At 52.5% G+C, this 23,810-nt stretch overlaps 1 protein-coding gene across 8 annotated transcripts in view; it reads left to right on the plus strand.

Annotated features, from left to right (window-relative positions):
• Positions 1-23,810, plus strand: part of LOC144732039 (transcription factor 7-like 2) — a 167,852-nt gene that overhangs the window by 47,673 nt on the left and 96,369 nt on the right. For all 8 annotated transcript variants that reach the window (XM_078613243.1, XM_078613241.1, XM_078613239.1 and 5 more), the window contains exon 4: positions 4,424-4,522. In XM_078613243.1, coding sequence (XP_078469369.1) covers positions 4,424-4,522 — 99 coding nt within the window. The remainder of the gene's footprint in view (positions 1-4,423; positions 4,523-23,810) is intronic.

Raw genomic sequence — 23,810 nt, forward strand, 5'->3', positions numbered from 1 at the left:
CAAACGAGCGCCGGGTTGTTGACTCGTAACCGACCGCCGCTGCGCTCCCTCTGGCAGCTCGGCCCTGCGGGTGAGCACGCCACCCTGTCTCCCGTTGGCATCCTGGCAGCGCCAGGGCAGTGGCCGACCTTTAACGGGAGTCGCACCATCACGGTCACATGCCGAGTCGGTCACGTGTAGCCACGATAACGGCCGCCCGCCCAGGAGTAATGTTGGGCATGGCGATATCAGGAGAGCCCTCCAACATCGTGAAGGGCACTGTTGAGATGCAAGCAAAAAAAAACGCGGTTCACCAGTTTTTTTTACCACATTCTTACGGCTCGCTGCGGCTATACTCCCGAATTGCGTGGTCATCGTCTCACCGCGATGGAACCGGGCGATGGCTCGCCCCGACGTCTGGGCAGAGTTGTTCCCCCCCCCTCCCCCATCACTGTCGCGTCTTTGTCGTGCGATTGCGAAGGGCCCCGACTTGATGCTTTACTCACTCTCCGTGAGTTCATGTTGCGACACGTTCTCGCTCCAACCTGCTCTCGTCTCTCTCTGTTTCCACGCGGTGTCTTTTTTTGTCGCCTCCATTTAAGTTCAGGGGCACGTGAGGTGGGACCGGCGGTGTTGCCGTGCAACTCGCACGGCCGCAGCCAGATCCATCACGGGATGATTTTGCCCCCCCCCCCCCCCTCTTTTGTGCCATCGACATTATTTACCACTGTACTCTTCTGTCTGGTTTTGACTTGAATTTCAAAATGTTTTTTTGTGCAAATGTCACGGTGACATTACTGGGCTTGTTACGAGGCAAGTCCAGATTGTCATTTTGTGTTTCACCGTCCTAGTGCTGTCGATTCTGTGCAGGCTTTACACGGATTCCATTCAAACAAATCGAACAACTTGCCCGTGATATCTAGTGCCATATTATCAGCTTTTTTCTGCCGAGTGGCACGTTTATATTTTTCTGCCTATGAACAGTCAAATCCAAAACGTACGATGGCAATCCGCCGTACAAAACCCTCTTGGAGAGGGGCATAGAAGGGCCAAAGAGGGTGCTTAAGAGAGATTTCTTTGCATGTTTTACGGATTCGTCAATCACGCGAAACCATTCGGCACAATTTACCGATGCCACTCCTCCGCTAGTGGACTTGTTTCTTGAGAGCTGTTCAGTGTTTTTTTGACGCCTTCAGTGACCTTTTCTCCACCAAGAGCCTTGGGATCTTTACGAAAAAAAAAATTCTGTAAGTGGTACAAAAAAACGGCTTAGGGTGGCACCCCCCACCTCTGCTCAGTCGCTTACCAGCACGTAGCGCCAATCCACACACTGCCAGATGGTTGGCTTAGGAAAGTTTTTATTTAACTTGTCGTACACATGTGCACAAGTTGTGCCAGCAGTTTATTCCGGCTACAGTTCTGTGTTGTGTTGCAAGCGTCGCCCACCACCAACAACAACGAGAGAACTGTAGACCGTATTATTTATGAATGGAATTGTTTTAGTTTTTTCAGTTACAAAAAAAAAGGTTTGCAGCGTTCCTGATGGTGAAAATCGATTTAGCGGGAGTTTTGCGTGTTGTGGGGTGCGAGAGACCTTTGCACACTTCGGGTGTGGGGTTGGGGGGCTACATCGCGAGCCATCAGAAGCCACTTGGCAGCCGAATTATGGCAGAACAAAGCGGGCATATCGGCAGAAAATAGCACGAATTACGCCGCGTCATGCCAAATACATTTCTCGTCTTGACCCCCCTGGGCTGGGAAGTTGTGAACGGAGCGCCCCGCCCCTCGTGTTCTGTCGGCTCATCCTGGGGGGGTTTGTGTCGTCGCCTTCACAACCACGTTCTTGTTTCAAGGCTCAATTCTCTCTCCACCTTGTGTTTCTCCTTCACGCACGCTCATAATATGAACCTTATGGCGGTACCCCGGCTCTCCCATCTTGTCCGTGATGCAGTCGTTTTTAGTCTGTTGATGTTTGGCGATGCGGAAATCGACTCGTCTCCACGAGCTTGTACACGATGCTGCACCACCACGGTGCGTACCGCAAGCATTCAGGGTCTCGGCGCAGTCGTCCTCGCTGCGTGTTGACATCGTGGAGTAGCACTGATGTTGGATTGATTGGTTAAGTACACCCCTGGAAAAAATAGTTTTCCAGAAATAAAATATTTCATTGCCTCGGCCATTTCGTGTTATTTGGTACCCAGGGGTAACCGCCATGAGGATCATATTTTCATATTTACAGTTTCCTAAGTTTCTGAGTGTCTGCCACAGAGATGGACTTGTCGGTAACCACCATACGTATAAACCAACATTTACGTGAGTACCAACATCTAGTTTTCCTGCATGCCGAGACGGGCATCGATCACTTTTTTTGGGGGGGGGGGAGGAGGAGGGGGTTGTGGGAAAACAAGTGGAGGCATCACGAGCGTTGAGCAGGGCTTCGCCGGAACAAACTTAACGAGCGGCGAGCAGCCGTGGTGGTGCAGTTGGTGAGCGGCGTTGAGCGCCGCGCGATCGTTTTGTCTGAAAAGAATGGAACCGCCCGCAGCGACTGGCGCAGTCAACACGTCCAGTGACACCATGGCCAATCGCTAATTGCAGCGAGACATTTCCCAGCAGCCGGAATAAGCCACTCGCCTGTGTCGCTACTCGGGTAAACCGTATGGTGGGGGTATTTCATTATCCGTTAAAAGTCTGTCGCTTTCTCTCGCGTTGGGGTTGGCACTGGCGCGGCTTTTCTTGTTGTAACAATTGATTAAAGCCGCTAATTGAGTGCCAGCCCGAAAAAAATGACATTTCTTGCGGTGGGGTGTTTAAGGTTGCATATTTTCACGCTCTCCCAAGACGTGCAATGCCTGCAGGAGTAGCTGCGTGTGTCGTCGTCCCCCCCCCCCCCGGCTTGTACATACGTTGAACTTCTTTTGCACCGTACAAAGCCAACCATGCTTATCGAGCATGGGAAGAAAGTGTTTAATTTGAGGTGCTCGCTTGAGCCCTCTCATTAAGGGTCCTGTTGACTTTTTTAATAAGACGCTGCGGCCGCGTAATTTGTTCCAACGAGGCCCCCATTGTTGCCCCCCCCCCTCCCCGATAAGGACGGCAGAGGGCGGGGGGAGATCCCATTCTTCGTGACGCACAATGCACAATTAAGTGATTTAGGGCAGGGGCCAGGAGTGGGGTGGAAGGGGGGGAGGTGGAGGGGGGCGCGAGTGGCCCATTGAGCAGCGTCGGGGCTGAGGCCCCTCTCGGCAAGGGGTTTAGTGACCTGTAAACGGAGAGCGAAAGCCCCGGCGCTGGCCACAGGGTCATTCTGTCTCCTCCAATCTGCGTGCACAATGGCGCTCGCCCGTAATCTCTCGGAATAATTTTGCCCTGAATGGCCATTGTGGCCGTTTTTTTTTAGCCCCACCGACCCCCGCCCTGCCATTCAGAGATTCGATGTACCCTCAGCCCTCAGGTGTGCCCCTTAGGTTTTGTGCGCGTTGCCATTTGAGGGTTTGTGCTGGCGGTGGACGGTGGTGGTGGTGGTGGCCGGGCGGGGGGGTAGAGTTTGAGTGCATGAGCTTGCTCCCGTGTGCGTGTGCCTACGTCTCGCAACATTTGCCGGGTTCGTTCGTAAAAGTGTCTTGCGTTCGGGTGGCCTGGCAAAAGTCCCAGTAAGAGGTTCGCATTTATTTATTAAGCTTCCCCAAACCCAAGTATTATTTATCTGTGGAGCGCGGGCCAACTGGAACACCTGGGGCCGTCTTGTAAACCCTTTAAGTGGCATCCGCAAACCAACGAGCCAATTGAGGGTTGGATCGAGAAGAAATGTTGGACGTCGATTTTATCGCTGGTGGGAGCTTGTGATTCAGCATTGCATAGAGAACGGCTGACACAACTAGCGTGTAGTGATGTAACTATGAACCATTGGTGCTGCTGCAGCTGTGGTTGCTGGTGATGTTTGAATACCAGTGGTTGGACGCTGCTGTTGCTGCTGTCTTGATGGCCGTGTTGGGTTAGTCGACGGCATTGCCTTTCAAACAACTCGCAAAACGTAGAATAAAGCTCTTGGCCTCTCAGCATTATGCAAAAAAATAAAAACACTCGGCAGTTCCTGAAGAAGTGCATTGTGGTCCTCTCTTCAGGAACAGCTGATGTATTTTTTTAATAATGCACAAGGGCCGAGTGCTTTGCGCCCACGTTTCTTCGTGTTGTTTGAAACTCGCGGTGTTCCGGCCTGCATTGTCTCTTTCGATGTATTTATTTTTTTCTCTCGATCATTCAGACTTGATAGTCCTAAACGGCGCAAAATGGTTCCCTTGTCTGTTCGCCAAACGCACGTCTGATTAGCGCGGTTTGCTACGTACGGTACGAAAGAAGTTCAACCTACACACATCTGCTGCATCACATGATGAAAGCGCTGTGCTCATTTGTGGCCGTTGTTTTTGTCGCCGTTTCCCCACAGTATCTGCCTCTCAAGTGGCCGCTCTTCGACATGCAAGCTCCTCTACCCGGCCGCAAAGCCGGGGACGACTCGCGCTCCCCTTCGCCGGCCTACCTCATCGTGAGCACTCGTTTCCCCTCCCTCCTCCTTGAACGCGTCGTCCCTCTCCTTGAGTTTCTCGTTCCACTTTGCTCTCCCGTCTCGGGCCACGCCCAACATGTGCGTATGTTTGTACGTTGAGCTTCTTTTCGCACCACCGTACGTAGCCCGAGCGTAGTCATCGGAGGCGCGGGCGAAGGACAACAAACTGAGCGCAAAAATTATGTTCGCGCATATGAATGTGTTGCGTATGACCGGCGCGGTCACGAACTTCGAAAGCGAAGATAATCTCGCAGCCGGCCCTGTTCCCTCCCCCCCCTCCTACCTCACCCTCAACCTCTCCTGGACTTTGTAACAGACGCGGTTCAAATTCCATTTTAGTTCGGTTGTAAACGCGCGTGTTGGCCACCCCCTCCATCCTACCTCTGCCCCCCCCCCACCATCCCTTGACTACCTCCCCACGCGTACGCAGTGGCACATTCCACCACGGCCTCCGCACGCACCCTCGCACCTCCGCCGCTTTGGAACGGTCCACGCGAGGCCGGCGTGATGCGGCGGCGGCGTGGCTTAGAACACCCCCTGGTGACAGACTTGCGCCGAGTCGCGAAACGTCAACCCCACGGGTCGGCCCCCCCCCTGCACTTTATTGCTCCCTTGGAGTCCCGGGGGGGGGTCGCAAAATTGAGCAACAGCCATCGACCGCTGCACCTTGAGCCCTCTCCCCGACTTGATAAAACAAAGAGCAGCCAAACGCCCGCACGGCTGTCCCGCCCTAGAGGTACAGTAGTTTGCACAAAAAAAACGAAAGGTAGGGCGCTTTGTTTGCTGTTGTGGGAGGCGGCACAAAAGCCACGCGCGTTATCGCCCCGCGAGGTGAGATTGCGTTCGCTTTTGCCCCCCCCCCATCCTCTTCCAGATACGAGGTGATGCCATGGTTAAAGTGTCAGTCCCATCGTCACAGTCCGCCGTGACGGCACATTGCGGCTGCGATGTCCGTTTGTTCCCCCCCTGCCCGCTCCCCCTCCCGCAACCGGCGGTTTACGAGTTTCTCCTGTTGACATTGTCACCCCCTAAGAGTTATTTCCATTGCACAATTTTTTCCGATAATTAAATCTCAATGGTTTCGTGGAATTTAAACGAATTGTAAGACTCAAGAAAATTCAACCCCCCCCCCAGGTATCACATCAAGGGTGACATAGATTAAACACGCGCGTGTTGTGCGCCAATGCTTGCCCTATCAAATGAGAATCATCAGCCACCTACCACCGTACTTCGCCAATCGCTTAACGATGCCCTGAAGGTTGCCACCGCTTTGCGCTCAGCTGCTCGCTGCCCCCGAACGACGGTTGCACAATACGGCGACGATTTGTGTGTGATGATGATGATGAAATAGGTAAGTGAATCGCGCAAGTCGTAAATCTGATGTGTCTGTGCGTTCTCTGTGGCGAACGGCAGTGACACGGTGTTGCTGCTGTGCTTTTTATTATCTGCGCAAGTGAACGCGTGACGATCCACGATAATTATCGGCTTCATTGTTGAACGTGTACGGATGCTAACCCATTAATCGGCGTCAAGTAAAAAAATATTTAGATTCGCAGCGTAAATATTTATCTTCGCAGCGTAAATCAGCGTGGACAGTCTTTTGCCTCAGCCCGTGTTATCGCGGTGCATACGGTGAATACACAAACTAAAAACTAAACAATTTTACCAGGTAAGGCCCCATTGGGCTGTTTAGCTCTTTTTCAGAAGCGATCTGGCCACAAATGATAGCTCAACGGAAGTGGCTTATCATGTGGAAATGTATACCAGCCAAATACTCTTAACACGTTTTTTTTTTTTCAAATGGAGGGAAAAACCGGAGGACCTGGAGGAAAAAAAATTCTTGACCCACGGGGAGAACGCACAACTCTAAATATACAATAGGTGTCAGGGTCAGGATCGAACCCACGACCTCCTGCATATCATTCCAGGGAGTTAACATCTCGCCACCACGGCAATTAGTAGCGATTCAACAACTTCCACAATTGTAGGAAATGTTCGTGCTCTTAGTAAACGTGTGGAATTCAGTTTCATCAGAACCATGCCGCCGTTGTGTAATGCTCACAATCCAGAGGTCGCCAGTTCAAATTCCTTCTGTTAGCGGCGCGGCAGTTTTAAACCATGGAGCACTTTCTCTCAAAATCCTCTCCGACCCCGTTAACCGAGCATACAGTATAGATGGTTACATCTCAGTCGATCGTACTACGCTACCCTCTTGCAAATCGTCTGGCCGGCGTGGAAGAAGAGGCCAAGTCTCCCTCTTAGCGCGTGGTCCCTGTGGAGATCTGCCTTCTCGTGGAGAGGGCCCTTCCGTCAGCAAAGGCTGCGGACAGGCAATTGCAGGGCTGCACCTTTGCCTTGAAATTTTTTTACTTTACAACAGCAACAAATTCCCGTGAATAATTTAGGGAAAAAAAAGTCCCACGTGCGTGATGTGACTGCTTGTAGCGGCACTGTGCCGAAACGCACCGCGGCGTTTTTGAGCACGCTTGTCGTTATCCCAATGCGCCCACGAGGCATGCCAATCTGTACCGACCACTCTGTGTTTCAAGTGTCTTCTGTGTGTAAAGTTTCACTCTTTGGAGCTTTTCCAGCATTACATTAAATTATTTCGTATTTCTCACCCTCTCTTCTGCCTCCCCCACCCCGCACGCTCGCTTTAATTACGGCTCGCAGTTTCCACAAGCCTTAGTACGCCCTTAGCATGCACTGGGAACACTTTTGAGAGAAATATTCTCTGCACACGTGTGTGTGCGTGGGTGGGTGTGGGTGCGTTTCTCGGTCAAATGGAGAGCGCTGGTGCAGTGGTTAACGTGAACTGCACTACGAATCCGGCAACCCGAGTTTGATTCTCACTCGCGACCAGCATCGGCGGCGATTATCTGAACCGGTCTTGGGCCTCCCAACTCAGCTCAGCCTGGTGTTGGCCATTCACCCGCTCATGTGCCGCGTCGCCCTTCATCGGTGCTTGCCATCGCCACTTGCCCTTTACTGTTACTTGTGCATGTACGAGGGGAAGTGATGGTTACCCTGGGCCTTGAACTGCGGTTCAATCCCGGCCACCTGCATTAAATTTCCAATCATGCATAGCATCAGTGGAAATTGTCATCCGAACCTGGTTAACTCGGCTTAACATTGCACGTGGTTCGACACGTGAACACGCGGTCGGGCGAATGTGGCATTAACCACATCGCCCACGAGTTTTGCCATTTCAGGCTTTTAATAGGTGTTCGCAGACAGGCCTTTGTCCCAACAGCTGTCGTGAGCCAAAGTGCTTGCTGTAGCCAGAGTGCTTAGTGGTGGCACATGGGGCTGGTGCAAAAAAAAGACTGTGTGGTGAAACATTTGCAGTCCTGGGCCCTGCAAAGGGACATCTCGCCCCATCTTGCTTGCCTTGCGGTAAAACGTCATCCTAAAGGGCAGCATTATTAGCCCCTAGTTTAGAGACTCCTGTGGAGTTCTAGGAAGGAACAGGTCTCCTGGAGTCCGTCTCTGCCTGCCCTGCAGTGTGATGCCGAGTAATGCTGGACGGTCCCACATTTGCGATGCCGCAGCGCGATATCGCAAGGTCAACTCGACCCCATGAGGTCACATCTCTGCATGGTGGGACATTTCGCAGAGAGGATTGGCGAGAGTTTAGAAAAAACACTCATCTCCAGAACACAAACCTGGCCCCTTAAACCCCAAGAAAGCTACAAGTTCGCCATAGAGCAATGGGAAAGGGAGATTGGCTTGTAATGAGGCGTTGCAAAGTTACGAGATGAAGATTTGATAATGAAAACGTTTGATTTGCAAAAAAACTTACATCGAACTGGGCAGGGACATCACGCTCGGACACCGGATGACAGATGGGGGAAAAATTAACAAAGGAATGGAGAGGCCATTGGAGGGATGGAGAGAGAGAGAGGTGGGCAGAAAACGAGACGGTGAGACGAGGAAATGTCGAGTGGCGCTCGACAGGAGCTTGCAGGAGATCGTGCAGAGTGGGAGACTTTGAGGGGGATGCTTTTGCCCAGATGAGTTGGATGTCGACGGCAAAGAAAGAACTAAAATACACACAGAAGGTATTTTCTATTTTGCTTTGTCGACACAGAAAAACAAAGATCCTCCCTCGTAGACTTATGGGGGGGAGGGGGGGGATCTGCTGTTTGCGAGCACCTATGAATGCTGACGCGCGCCATACAAGGTCAGCACCACGCCCCGGCCGCCTTTCTCCCAAGCGGACGATGCGTGTACACCGCACCGAGCACTCATTTGGGCCTTCCCTTATTTCGTGACCGCTTTGAACGGTGACGCCGATGTCGACCGTGCCGTTATGGCAATTGCACTTGGTGCCACCCAGTGTTGGCCGTGTGACCCCGCCCTCGCCACATGTCCGTGGCGCGATTAGCCCCACAATGACGCTCAGTGTCGCGCGGATTTCTTGAGCTTTTGAGCTTAAAGGGCGTGGGGGGGGGAGAAACTGAGAACCATATGAAGAAGGAGGAGGAGGAGAGAAAAAATATCTGGACACCCATTTCACCCAGGGACGACGTTCCAGTTGGTGCAGAAACGGTGCCGTCAACATCCACGGTGCCACCCTGCCGATGCGCGCCAATTAGAATGCCGGCACGGTGAGGAGTGCGGCGTTTGTTTTTCAGGGTCTTTGCACAATTGTAATATTTTTTTGATTTCAACGTTATGAACTGCTTCATCTACGTTTAATGTTTTTTGACATTGTGATGGTGAAGCCTCGACAATGCTAAGGCCTCTGTCTAGCAGCTCAGAAATGGCTGAAAAGAGGACCCATGGCTAAGTGGTATAAATAAGCAAGTTAGTAACAGCCGTGTTTCACATCACTGATGTACCGAGTACCACTGAGAAGCCGAGCCGCTGCCTGTGATAAGAGGAGTCTTTCAGAATTTGTGAATTCTTATGGGCCCACCAAGAGCACCGACCACTCCACAAAGAGAGCTCGCATGTCGCAAAGGTGTTAATTTGTCTCTTAATTCGGCTTAAGCTGCGAGTGCTAAAATGCCTTAAACATATCGGGCGACGGACGTGCATCGGTCAACTCTTTACGGCACATGAAGCAGCATTGTCTAAGAGTTCAGAGACTCTACAAGTATATTCTGTGGTGTCATCTTCAGGGGCCGCTCTTCCTGATGTGACATCCCCTCTGCTTGCCCGGTGGATTTCCTTAATGGCATTTCACTTCCTCCCCTTGTTTGAAATGACTCCGATAATAGCGCATTTGCGACGCAGCAGAGTAGCATTCAAAGTAGTTTTCTATAAAATACAAATCATACGTGTATATGCACGTGTAATTTATTACTTTTTTTACAAATGACCGTTTCGTGATATCCGCAAAGCCGTATATATAACTGGAGGTCACCGAGTGTGCGAACTCTGCTAAGCGTCGCCTTCGGACGGAAAGCCCTGTGGATGTTGTGTGCCACAGGAAGCTGGAAACGCAAGCGCGGCCTGGTTACCGTCCAGACAGCCCAGCGGAGACGGAGCGGCTCCTCGGATCGAGTCCTCGGATTGACCGTCCGAAAGCCGCGTGAACTATTAACGGGGCGGCGCTCGCCGGCGTGCGTTCTGCACCCCAGCGCGAATCTCTCGTAATGCGCGTCGTCGGTGTTAAAACAAAGCCGCCGCTGCCATGGCTGTCAGCTGATGGGACCTTTGGCAGTTGGCCGACTTGGCGCTAGATTTATCGGGAGACCTTGAATTAATCGAAGATTTGTGAGGAGTGCAGAGTTTTAACAATAACACTCGCTGGAAAATGAAAGTTTGAGGAGTGGGCGGATGAAAACAGAGTTGATCGAGCATCCGTGCCTCGCTGTGGCAGGCAGCAGCAGTAGGCAAGGCCCCATTATCTTGCTAATTGTTAGTAACCCCTTTTGTAATCGGGTGAGAGCGTTGCGTCGACAAGGGAGGGAGATTCGAGATGCGGTGGGAACGGAACCAGGAGGAGGATACCCTGGCCGGGGGCAGAGCGAGGGTGGCGACGCAGCCATCTCGCACTGCTTTTATAACACCCACGCGCGCCCTTACGCACACGCGCATTCTTACTCAAGAGCCGCATAGCTCGTGCAGGCCACGCGTTAATCACATTCAAAGTATGGTACTTTTTAAGTATTTCAAAAGCGCAGAGGAGGTCCTGGCAGGGATTGTATGCCAAAGGGTGGAAGTGGTGGCACGGTGGTTATCGCACGACGCGATGAACCTAGCGACCTGAGTTTGGATTTACGGCCGCAGATTACGTTGGTGGTGACCCGTACCTCATCCGGTCCCGGGGGCTTCTCCTGCAACCCTCACTGACCATACTTCACCAACACGGGAAGTATGGTCAAGCAACTGGCCTGACTCACGGGCACTTTGCGGGGAACAGTGGATTGGATGAAGGGGGGTGTCGATCAATTTGTATCAATAATCGCGAGTTGCGGTATTTGTAAATCGTGAACCGGGATGAGCTGCGGTTTAAAGCGACGCTAAAACTTTACCGCATGCAAAAGGTTTAGCTTTCTCAAAACACGCGGGGGGAAAAGGTGTTTCGGCCATCATCGACTCTGCCCCGGTTGGCTCAACAGTGCAAGTGCGGTCTCTGTGTGTGTCGTGTAGCGGTCAGCGCTACGCTGCGCTACGAACGTGGCGAGCCGGGTTCGATTCCCGCTCACGGCCAGCACCAGTGAGGATTATCTGAACCGGTCCTGAGCCTCTCCTAGGTCGACTTGGCTTCAAATGAGTACCTGGTGCATTGTGTCAACATCGCCACTGGGGGAGACAAAGGCGGCCGGGCGTGGTGCTGGCCACCCACCCCCTCGTGTGCCGTGCCGGCCTTCATAGGTGCTCCGCTAACAGCACTTGCCCCTACAGTCTGTTCAGACTATACGGGGGATCTTTGTCTTTGTGTGATATCCACGTTGGACACGCTCCCCTCTCTGCCACGCATCTCCTCAATCCCCCTCTGACACCCCCTCCGCCCCCCTTTGGGTTGGGTAAACAAAGGCAGTGGAGAGATTTTGCGAGGTTGGCGGATGATGTAAGATTTTAAATTAGCCACCCATTGTGGAAGGAGGTTACTTCTTAACTCTCTCTTTACTTGCCCCCCTCCCACACCTTTTTTGTTTACGTTTTTGAGTTTTTTCGTGACTTTATTTTAGTTATAGTTCTCAGCAACGCCGCTGCGGCTGGCGTGAGAGATGTTTTTGGCTAAATTGTTGGTGTTGTAAAGAAGGAGGCTCTTGCTTTACGCCGCTTTATATGGTCGATCTTTTACTGGGGCTCTCGCGGAACTAAAACAGAGCGTCGTTTAAAAATCTCGCAGTAAAAATTCTTGTTCGACTTCGGAATGAAAAAAACCAACCCCCCCCCCCCCACGTCTTCACGAATGCGTTTCACGCTCAGTCCCCGACAGGAATGGTGGGTTCCAAACAACGCGACGTAAATCTCGCCTCGTCTCCCGCTCCCGACGTCACTCGCGACGGCTCGTGAAAACACCTCTTTCGCTAAGTGGTTGGCGATGGGCCGCCTCACCCGTAACAAACGCCGCTCGTCACAACGTGAATGACCGCCTCGTGCCGTGACCGCTCGGCACAAGGGGGGGGGGGGTGGTGTGAGCGGCCGTTGCTTGCTCGGCTGCTGTCCCCCTTAATTTCCCCGTGTTGGAACCTGCTGTCTCCATTGAAGCGTTTCGCTCACTGACCTCGGTGGGCGCCCGCGAATTAATGGCACCATTGGTCACGCGGTCGAAATAAAAAAAAACTACTCACAAAATCGGCTTTCTTCAAAAGTTGCTGCGGTCGTGAAGTTGCCAGGCGCATGTGGGGGGGACTAGCTGAAAACGTTGGGCCTACGACTGGGCAGATCCACTATCCGGTTTGTAAAATGTTTTCTATTATAAGGCTGTAATAATGACGTGAGCGCTGCGTTATATTTGTGAGGCTATCGCTGCTTTTCAGGAGAAGCACGGCTATGGTGGGGGATTTGGCCGGGGAGGGGGGATGCGAAAAGAGAAAATCGAAATGCACGATGACCCCAGGCTGGCAGTCGGTCGACTTGAGTACGACATTGCCCGTGCATGCTCGCTTGCTCGCTCGCTCCCACTCCCGAGGGAAGTGGGGGGGTGGAGGGGGGCTGCTCACAGGAAGGGATCTGTGTAATGTCCGCGCTGCGTTTAAGCAGCAGAGGGGAGGGAAAAAAAAGTTTGTTTAAAATTTCTGGCGAGCGATTGTGCCCCCACGGGGGTGGGGGGGGGCGGCAGGGGGGATGCCAGAGCCCGACGTGGTTTGCGTGGAAGCAGGACTCCGCTGTTATCTGAGGACTCGCCCTCGCTACACTGCGAGCCCCGGGGCCGGCCGATATATGTTTTGTTATTCGCTTCACGGTGAACCGGCGATGCCGAACGTCCTACAGTGCGGACAGTTTGGCTCGTTCGTGCGCCCAAAATTGGAGCCGTGGAGATGATGTGGTCCCCCCCTCCCCCCACTGCTGTTTGCAAACCAGAGCACTGGGCAGTCACAGTCAGGCCTTGTAAAGAGGGCCCAGTATGGCTGAGAGTTTGTGACGATGCCACCTCACTGCATTTGTATGTATGTGTGTTGAACTTCTTTCGCACCGGACATAGCCGACCAGTGCTTATCGGAGGTGCGAGGGAAGGACAACACACTAATCACAAAAAGCAGTTCTGTAGAAATGAGTTTTCAATCTAGATTTAAACGTGCATAGCACAAGTGGCTTCGTAATAGCAGAAGGAAGAGCATTCCAGATGGCCGCAGAAGCACATGTGAAAGCGCGCGAGATGCGGTGACCATCTTTGTTCGATGGCCAGCCAAAAGCCGCTGCTGTGAGGATGACCGGAGTTCACGTGATGATGGTTTATGCTCCTTGACGAGATCACCGAGGTGTTGTGGTTCATTTCTGGCGAGCACTTTGTGTGTAATGAGTGCGACCCTTATAAATGAAAACAACCTTAACAGTAATTTCAGAAAATTAACGTAAAAGTTATGAACATGGCTGAAGTTTGGATGCGCGGAGTAGTGGCTCTGCTCACAAACCCAAAAAACCTCCAGCCCGGGCCCTGTAATTGAGGCCTAGCATAGTCGAACCCCTTGTCAATATGTTTAATCGCTTTCAAAGTCAAAATGGAAATTTACGTATAATATTTTTTTTAACGTAACGGTTAACCAAGTTGGAAAATGATAGTTTGCCAAGGGGGGAAAAAAGATTAATTTCCGTAAATGCAATCGGTTGACGGGTTTTTCGCAGCGTGCGTCATTTGCCTTTTTGTGCACACGTTGCATCGTTAGACCTCGCGTCGTCTGATTCCAAGTGCGGTGCAGAAGCCATCGGCGCCACCGACGTGCCCCAATATATATTCGCGTTGCCGCCAATGGGCAGTGTTGCGAGCTACGGGGCTGGCACGCACGAGTAGCGAGCGGTATCTGAAAAGAGCTTAAACCCGCACTGAGCCACGCGGTGAAATGTCGTCAACGCAGTCCCATGACCGATTCTGCGGGCAGAGGCCTTCATCCAGCAGTGCACTGACATGGGATTGTAAATGTTAATACCTCCGTGAAAGTGCAGCGGAACACGTGTTGTTGTGTCTTCTCCGACTTGGCCGGAGAGAATGCTGACCTTTGGCTCCGAGCTGACAATGCCAACAATGCTAAATGTGGCGCTGGCATGCGGCGAAACGATGAGGATTGTAATCCCCTCAACCCTTTCTATAAACGATGATCATAAAACTTACCAGAGCAGCTAATTTTGTGCCGGCTAGAAACATGCGTATTGAGTATTTGGCTGCTATAAATGTCCACGGGATAAGCCACTTTGTTGAGCGACCATTTGTGGCCTGGTCGCTTCTGAAAAACAGCTATATAGCTCCGTAGTGGGCCTTGCCTATTAAAATAAAAAATAGTAAATTGTTCGTAGCAAAATAGGTTCAACAATACCCACAGGAATTGGACAACGGCTGAGAGCATTGGCGCATACAACGTGGCGGTGACATGACATGCATGTAAGGCATGATGGGAGTCGTCATTTGCTGCCGTGTGTGAGCAGCACACGCCCCTGTGCGTGTCGTGAAATCGAGAGCTGCTCCCTCCTGAGGCTGCTATTATGCATGGCGGGGGGGGGGGGCGCGTTCACCGGCGACCGATTGAGAGGGTAGAGGGGGGGCGGTGGTGGTGGCGGCGGCGGCGATGTGTTGACGAGGAGGAACGTGCCCGGGATTGCTGCGGAGCGAGCGTTCGCCGGGGGAATGCGCGCGTCTGCATTCGCAGCCGCCACCGCGGCCTGCGTGGGTATTAGTCTGTCTTGGCCACTGACGCCTTTGGCCCATTATGCATTTAGACCCGGATTTCAGTGAAGTTGAAGCAGCGGCGCGTGGGGATAATTGCATGGCAGGTGGGTTTTATCAGCCGCGATTCAAAACGTTACGTGACTTTTTTTAAGTATGCACTTATTACCCTTGGTGTGACCAATGTAAAACCGTTCAGTAGAAGGGAACGTCGCGCAGCCGTGGCTCGTTGCGTTGGTAGGGGTGGTGGGGGGTGATGAGGGGTGAGGGGGAGTAGCAGAGCACGGTGACATCGGCGTTCTGGAAAGAGTTCTCGACCCAGCTCCCAGAATGCCACAGGGCACGAGCGTAGGTATCGAGCGATCGGCAACGCACGATCACAAGAGACACCGAACGCGTTTTCTTTTTGACGAAACAGTCTCGTTAGATTCCAGTTTAAGTGAAAAAAAATAAAGTCGGGGCTTTGAGATTACACGATAGGCAGACTCCCGTGGCACTATGCCGTGCAGGATGGGTGCCCTATCATGGACCGCCGCTGTGAGGAGCGGCCGGGGAGGGTAAACGTTGGGTTTTGTGAAAGGTGGGATGTTTCCGGGGGGGTGGCGCGGGAGTTTTGTCGGCCTGCCGCTACATTCCTGCCCGCGGTGCCACCACGAGACACAACACAACCGCTCCTGTCTGCCAGCATCTCTCAGGCAGCTATCGGGGATGGGGGGTGGGGTTTGTGGCAGTGAAGACTCCCCGTTGCGATGACCGGCGCCGTCTCAAGAGTTGAGATTTGAGATGATTTCTAAATCTAAAAATCGGCTCGTGTTTGCGCAGGGTACTGGGTGCATTGTTACATGGCAGGATCGTGAGAGGTTGGGGGATGGCCTTCATCCATTGTTGGATTGATCATGCCTGAAGATGATGATGATGGTAAAACAAAGATTTCATGGCAGGTCTCGATCGAAACGATTACGTCCAATTTGTGAATTGCGACCGCGTTTTATGAATCGTGTTTTCTTGTTATCTTTAAATGTTTTACTCGACATCGAATGTTGCACGCAGCCACTTGTGTAATACCGCCTGTGCTCGGAATTATGCAACAACAAAAATGGTCCGCGTCACAAACCCAGGCCAGGTCTACGCACCCGATGTCCTGCTCGGGTTAGTCAGTAATTGTCGACGCCGATGATGCAAACTTTGTGGTCGCAGCCTTCCTGCTCTTGTTGTTGACTCTCTGGAGTGCGACGATCACTTGGCAGCGTGTGCGCGCGGTAGTGTAGCAGCGGTTCCTGCACTACGCTGTGAACCCGGCGACCCGAGTTCGATTTCCGCTCACGGCCAACGCCAGTGACGATTATCTGAACTGGTCCTGAGACTCCCATAGGTTGACTCAGCCTTAAAGCCGATCTGAGCTGTTAGCTTTTTGTTCAGAAGCGACTTGGCCACAAATGACAGCTAAACGAAGTAGCTTATCGAGTAGAAATGTATAGCAGCCAAATAATCTAAATAATTTAAACGCACATTTCTTGCCTTTAGAGTTCGTGCGTTGGCACTCTGCGCCAAGGACGAGATACGCCGCTGTTTTTTCTTCCCTGCCGGTTGGTAACATTGTGCGCATGCAGTGATCACTATCACAATCGCATAACGTACTGTCGCCTAATTGCGCACGTTAATAATCGGTCATTTACAGTTGATCTAAAGTATGCGCACTTTATACAGTTCGCTACCGGTTTCGGCTATCGGATTGAATAAGAACGGGGGGGGGGAAAGGCAGATGATAATAAAAAAAATTCAACAAAACGCGAGCCCATTACAGCCCGTCAGTCGTCACTCAAGTCCGGCAGTCAACAGTCGCGGGAGAACCTTCCCGACGCAGCCAGACGGTAATTGATTGCACGGAGCGGACAATGACGAAAACGAAATCTATGTCCTGCACTTGAATCGTAACTCGTCCCCGAGCCGCACGGCGCTCCCTCTCCGCGTTGCACGTACGCACGTACGCATGTTGAACTTTCGCACACCGTACGTAGCCAACCGTGCGAATCGGAGGTGCACGGGGGAAGGACGCCAACCTGAAACGTAATGCAGTTCTGTAAAGAATTTAGTTCTCAATCCAGATTTCAAAGTGCATACCTCCAGTGGCTTCCTAACATCGGAAGAAAGAGCATTCCAGACGGCCGCGGAAAGCGGCGCATGTGAACGTGCAGCGTGCGGCGACCGCCGTCCGTGACGAGCGGTCGTACACGGCGGTGGCGGCGGCGGCGGCGTGGGAGAGATGTCCGCTAAACGAGGCATGCCGAGCGGGGCCCCTTCCTGCGCCGGGCTCCTCTGCGAGAACACCGAAGTGATTTGTGGACAACGCTCCCTTACGCGGCAGCGGCGGGGACATGTGTTTGGCATTGCGGGGCCCCGTGCGCTGTAATTGTCTTGGACGTGATGTATGCTTGGTTGCTTACGTGCTTTCTCCCAGCTGCCCCCCCCCTCTGCTATTCACCCCCCTCAACCAGCCAAAACTGACTTTATATAATAAAAAAATACATTGGTCTGATGCTGTTTCAGAGTTGGCCCAGCTGAATCTTGGGACATTGCAGGAATGCGATGAGATCTGCTGAATTCAGTAACATGTTTTTATATCGAACATTGACGCGTCGTAAAAATGAGATGTCTGAACCGAGGCTGGTTAAACCCCCCGCTCCGCCTCCCCCCCCACCACTGTCACCGACCCACACTGACTAGGGTGGCCAAGTATGGGACAAAGAACCTTTGACCCCATGACTGAGAGATCCTTGGGGCGGAGGCCATCATGCAGCACTGGATTGAATAAAGGGGTTTTAATCTTTTTTTGTATTGTCAGGATTCAGGGTCAAGATTATTCACTTTAGTCATTTAAATCTCTTCTCCATCCCCTTTGGAGTGTTTCACATTTGTTCTGCCTCATTTGTGCTGATTAATTTTCTCCATCGGCTTAATTAGCATATGCTTTGCAGAAACCTACAATAATGGCATTTCTGCATGTGAAAATTGACACGTGTACCTGGAGCATAATAATAATTAATAATAATTCATTTGAATCCACGGATCGGCGGCTCATCGTTGCAGCGCCTATGACACATGTTCTCATTTGGCTGCGGTAGCTCTGGATGACCTGTGACGTGACTTTTGACGAGGCACCCCCGTCGGGCTGAGTGGACGACTATTGAGGAGGACCACTGCCTCGTCAGTTCTCAACATCCGTCAGACGTCCGTCAGACGTCCGTTCGCGCTCCGCACTCCTCCTCTGTGGGCTCAGTCCGGCAAGCGTGCGCGTGCGCTGGCGCCAGACAGAAGTGAGATGGCCGCGTCGGCACGCACGCACGTACGTCTGCTCGTAACGTGACCACGACCGGTTCTCCGAGAGCCGCGGCCGTGCACGAGGCGGAGGAGGCGGAGGAACTGTAACCGTGTGGATGAGTGCGGGCAGAGATGAGACCCCCTCCATTGTTCTCTCCCGCGGTGGCGACGGCGGGAATGAGCAGTCGCGGGCGCGCGGCGATCGCCCTCGGCAGGACGCGGCGACAACGATGCGGTCCACGCAAGGACGCGCGCCGCGACGGGAGACATTAAACCCCCCCCCCCGCCCCCCCCCCCTATTGTTGTCGCGTCTGAGGTCTCAGAAGCAAAACGAGCTGGAGCGCGCCCGGACAATGGTCGCGGTTTGGTTCTCTGCTTCTCCGGGACATTCGCTCGCAAAATGTAATCTTCCCGATTAGCCCTGTCGGAAGCCACTTGTTGGGTTTTGACAGATGCCCCGTGAATCTTGCACGATGAATGTTTTGGTATCGATGGGGTTTTGGTTGGGGCTATGGGAGGAGGGGGAAAGGGGGGTGGCGTCAGGGACAGGAAGGAAAGTGCGCTGTTCTCCAAGCATCTTCAATCTTGCGAGCGTGTGTGCGTGTATGTGTTACATGACCAGGAATGCCGGATCGTAATTTACGCACTGAAGTTTATTTACGAGCAGGCGAGGGTCCATTGAGACAAGAGAGAGCCCCTCCCTCGCAAGGGCGATCTGCGGTTGAACAATGCAAGCGTGGGTTAACAAAATATTACGGGAGAAACAAAAGTTACGCAATCATTATATCAACAGAGATGAAATGGGCCCAATATTTTGACGCTTGCTGTTTGTTTTCATATTTGGACCGTTTAAAAGTGCCGCAGTTGTTCGCAGCTTACTTGCATCTGCCCTCCCCAGGTCTCCTGTGCAAAGGGAATGTGTGACCTCACTGGGCATTCTCCCAGGCCTTCACTGATGGTTTTAATTAACGATGACCGGCACAGATACAACTTTTTTTTTAACAGATCAATAGAAAAAAATATACATTTTATTATCCTGTGCTCACATTACAAGGCAAATGGCAATAAAGCAGTAGATTTCGTTCGACTCATAGTTTGGAGACGCGTTTAAAAATTGGTGACGCTTCAAAAACATTTGTGAAATTTGTATTCTTGAGCATGATGGCGGCAGCAGCAGCAGCAGCAGCGATGTGTTCAGGGGCTCGACGGCAGTGTCGGTCTGCCAGCCATGACGAGAGGGCTTCAGGAGAAGAGAGAGTTTTGTGTGGTTTGGCTCTTCCTCTGTTGAGAGAGTGCAGACGACAGCTGTTTGATATACAGCTACACAGTTCATTGGCAACATCGTGCCGTGGTGGTGAGATGTTAACTCCCTCGCTTGGTATACAGGAAGTCGTGGGTTTGATGCCAAACCTGACGCCTGCTGCTGTATATTTTGAGTTTGCATATCTCTCCCCGTGGTCATGTGCATTTTTGGGATTTTTCTCTGGGTCCTCCAGTTTTTCCCTCCACATTAAAAAACGCGTTTTAAGAGTTTTCCGGCTGCTATAAATTCCCACATGATAAGCCACTTTGTTGAAACTATCATTTGTGGCCAGGACACTTCTGAAAAAGAGCTTTCTAGCTCAGTGGACCTTACCGGGTTAAACAAATAGTGAAACTGTTCCTCTGTTGAAGGAGTGCAGACTCCAGTCAATTGCTGCACGGTCCATTTGATATCCATCGACACAGTTTGTCGGCAACATCATCATAATTCTCACCGACGTCACGGTCAACCTTAAATACGAATGGTCGAAGGCCCCAACGGGCCTGTCGGCAACGGGGTTCTCTCTTGTTGCCCCCCCCCCCGCGCATTGAGGCTTAACCGGCGTTAGTGGGGGGCGAGGGGGGGATGGTGCGTGGGGGGGATGGTGCGTGGGGGGGATGGTGCGTGGGGGGGACGGTGCGTGGGGCTATTGGACGTTGAACACGACGGGCGCTCGCCCCAGTCGCTGGCGGGATTACGTGAAGGGGGGGGGGGGAAGTGGCTTAAAGGCGGCGGCGCTCGCGAGCGTGGTAATTAGCTCGGCTCGAGGCAGTTAGTTGGTGCTCACTCGGAGATACGGCGCCGCGATTAACGCGACGCAAATAATGAGCGCTAATGGAGGTGCCCAGAAATATTTATGCATTCATGTGTTACTCTGCGCTGTGATGTTGTTGTGTAATACTGCTTGCTCCAGTGACTACTCTCTCTTAGGATCTGTGAGAGAAAAAGACGTGAAAAATATCTTATTTTTTCCCCTGTGGGTTTATAATCGACGACAAGAGCCGGTGGAGGCAATGCTTCTCTCAAAGGAGAGCTGGGGTGAGCGCAGGGGCTGGGGACATTTTAAGCGGGGCACAGAATTACTGCAACCTTAAAATAATGTGTGTGACATTGAAAACAAAACCAGTGACTGAAAGCAATCGGCAGTGAGTATCACACTGTAGGCAGGTGACAATCCCATAATTACAATTAGAAATGATCGATTTCTCTCGATTTTACTGTCTCATTTGGAATATATCTCTGTTCTTACTCCTCTTCCCCCTTGCCCCACCATGTACCACTCCTGCTGCTATGCCAGAATCTGACATCCGTTGCTTTACAATCCTCCTCCTGAGCCGTGACCTCTCCCTCTGCTCGTCATCTCAAGCCACCGCCGTCCCTCACCATCCTGCGATGCAAACAGTTCGTCCAGATTCCTGCGACGACACCATCCGATCCCCCATCGTTCCATCTCCAAGGCGCACGTCCCGCTCGTGTGCCTCGCCTCTCCGCCCACGCAAAAAAATGTTCGTAAACAAGCGATTCCCACGCACAAGATTTAACGAGCGCGTCACGAACTCAAATAATTTTGGCACGCGCCCGCGCGCCAAACGAGCAGCTCGCTCGCGCCGAGCAATAGACGGGGGGGGGGGGGAGACCTTTTGCGTTTTACTTCAGGAAGGCAGCAAATGGGCGACACGTGGAGGGGGGAGGAGAGCCTTGAGAAAGGGGAGGTGCATCACATCACGCAGGGGAGTTGGGGGGGACGAGCTGGGGTGTGGGGTTGGAGCTGGTGGTGGGGGAGAGCGCAAGGCGGCGGCGGCGGTGGCGGTGGTGGGGGGGGGTGTTTGGGTGGGTTGGGTGGGCGCCGATGGAGCGGTGCGTTGAGTGGCATCCGGCCGTGTAAGGTTGTGCCGTCGTTAGCGCTCACAACTTGCTGGGGCGTGCGTGCGCTCGCGCGCTCGTGTGCTCGCGCGTGTCGGGAGATGAGTGCTGCTCCCGCGCGCTCATTAGCCGATAGCTGCAGCCGACCGCGCCAGGGCTGTCACCGGCGGCGGAATCACGGCGAGGTCTCGGAGGAAGCTTCACGGGTGACGCGGTGACGGCGCTGTTCCTCTCCTCCTCCACGTTCCGCGAGACTGTTAACCTTTTCCTGGCACGCTCTGCCCCACAGTTTCCACAAATGTAATTGAACACTACAATTGTAAATGTGTTATTTGTAAATAATTACAGTAAACAATGCCGTTTGTGATTTCATCCGACTACTGATGCTGCAATTGTAATTGCGGTAGAGACGCCCAGGTCTGCCGTGGATAATATATTTGCAAAGGGATGATTTTAATTTAATCAGAAAAAACTTATCGGGAATCCGAGCATGCTATATGCTAGGATGCCACCACCTCTCTTGCTCACATCCTGTATGTAGGCCTTGTGATAGCCACCAGCTCTCAAGAGCTGAGATTGTGACACTTAAAATGTACACAATGTGCGCAAGATTGGCGAAGTCATTTTGACATGCAAAGAATTTCTGGCATGTGCGCATCTTTGGCTGTTGAATTCTTCCCCCCTCACCCTCCCAGCTCTTGAGCTACAGAATCATTGAATTAGGTTTCTAATCCTGGAGCAGATTTTGTTTCAGAAATTTGCATGAAGTATTTGTGCGTCCTCCACTGGGTGTGGAAGACGGCGCCTGCTCCCTGCCCAAGTGAGCGATGACCCCACTGCTCCTCTCTCTCCGTGGGACGGAGTCGGCGGTGGGAATTCCTCGCCGGCCTCGGGGCAACTCGCCACCAAGTGGCACAGCCTCAAGCAAATGTCACTTCTTTTTTCGATTTAATGAATGCTGATGATAGATCGTGATGGTGCTGATGAAGCCACATTGACCCCTGGTCAGGATTTGAACTCGTGTCCTGTCCGCCACAAGTATCCTACCAGCTGAGCTGTATTTCCAACATGTATATAAAGTGGATACACACAGGTAAATCCAAAACTGGTTAACATGTGGTGCAGAAAGAATGGTATGCATGCACGGCTAGCCTGGGTTAAGCCAAAACATGGGCCGTGGAAATCATTTCATGAATACAAAGTTTGGTAACCTAAAAAAGCAAGCACTGCTCTTTGTCGGGGAGTGGAGAGGGGGGGTTATCAGAGTCCCAGCTGTCAGAAGCTCCAGCTGCTGAACTTCCTGACTGGCAATCCGACTGCGACGCACAGACTCGTCCTTTGTGAAGCCGTCCTGTGACCCAGCCCTCGCTGCTGGGCACTTTTTTTTATTCGGGTAGAAAAGCCCAGGCCGGGGGAATGTCGCGACTGTTTTCGCAAAGGGACGCCATTTCTACACTTTGCGCTGCGGACGTGGAGATGCGATCGTGGGGGGAGCCACGGGGACCGCAGCCGGATTCGCCTTTTGTTTTGAATGCCACAATTAACCCCGCGAGTGACTTGCAACCCCCCCCCCCCGCCGCGGGCTTCTCATTAATTACGCCCGTAGATCAAACTGATAACAAAACTTAATTTCCGTCTTTCCGGGCTTCTCTCGTAACGTTGTTGCAGCAACAGAAACGCGCTCGCGCGCACACGTGCGCAAGTATTTTCTTTGTCCGCGAATGTCCAAACTAACCCTGAGCGGCGTGGCGCTTGGGATATTGTTGTTGAGGCCTGCGCGGTGCAAGATTGCCTGTTGCTGGGACGGGCAGGCGGGCGGCGGCGCGCGGTGGGGGGGTGCCATCTCTCGTGTGGGGAGCAGATGATGGGGTGGCATTGACGCTCGGGCTTGCACGTCTGCGTCGCTAAACCTAATCGGCCGTGCAGTTCACTCCAGCGCCGCGTACCTGCGAGCTGCCATCCCTCCACGTTTTTTTTTTTACAAATCTCAGTAATCCAGTCTTGGTTTCCCTTCCTTTATATACCCCCTCCCCGCATCCTCGGTTTCCTCCACAATCCGAGCGGCCGATAATTGTGGCGCTTTACGGGCGAATTTAAATTCGTCGCAAAAAAAAGTTTTTTTGTCGGCGCCTTTTGTGAGTCTGTATTTATTTATTTATTTCCCCCCAACACACGCGTGGACCGCATGCACAGAATGCATGAAGGCAAGACTGAAGCCGGCTTCAATCTGTGTCGGAAATTTCTCAGTCAAAGGGGGTTGTTAACTCCTTGCCGGGGATGTAGCTTGTGCCGAAAGAGAGTGGCTTCTCTGGCGACGGTGGTGGTGGCTTGTCAGGTTTAATGAGGAGTGTGCGTGGCGTGCCATCAACGTGAAAGGCGCTCAGATTACCAATGACAAGCCACAGCAGTCCCCTGATAAAAGGCCACGACTGCGCGAGACTTCTACCGGAGTTTCTCAGCGAGGCGCTTGTCCCCCGGCACCTTGGCCAGGTTGCTTGTTG

Source organism: Lampetra planeri, chromosome 41 (genome assembly GCF_965212315.1).
Source record: "Lampetra planeri chromosome 41, kcLamPlan1.2.h2, whole genome shotgun sequence".
Taxonomy (NCBI): Eukaryota; Metazoa; Chordata; class Hyperoartia; order Petromyzontiformes; family Petromyzontidae; genus Lampetra; species Lampetra planeri.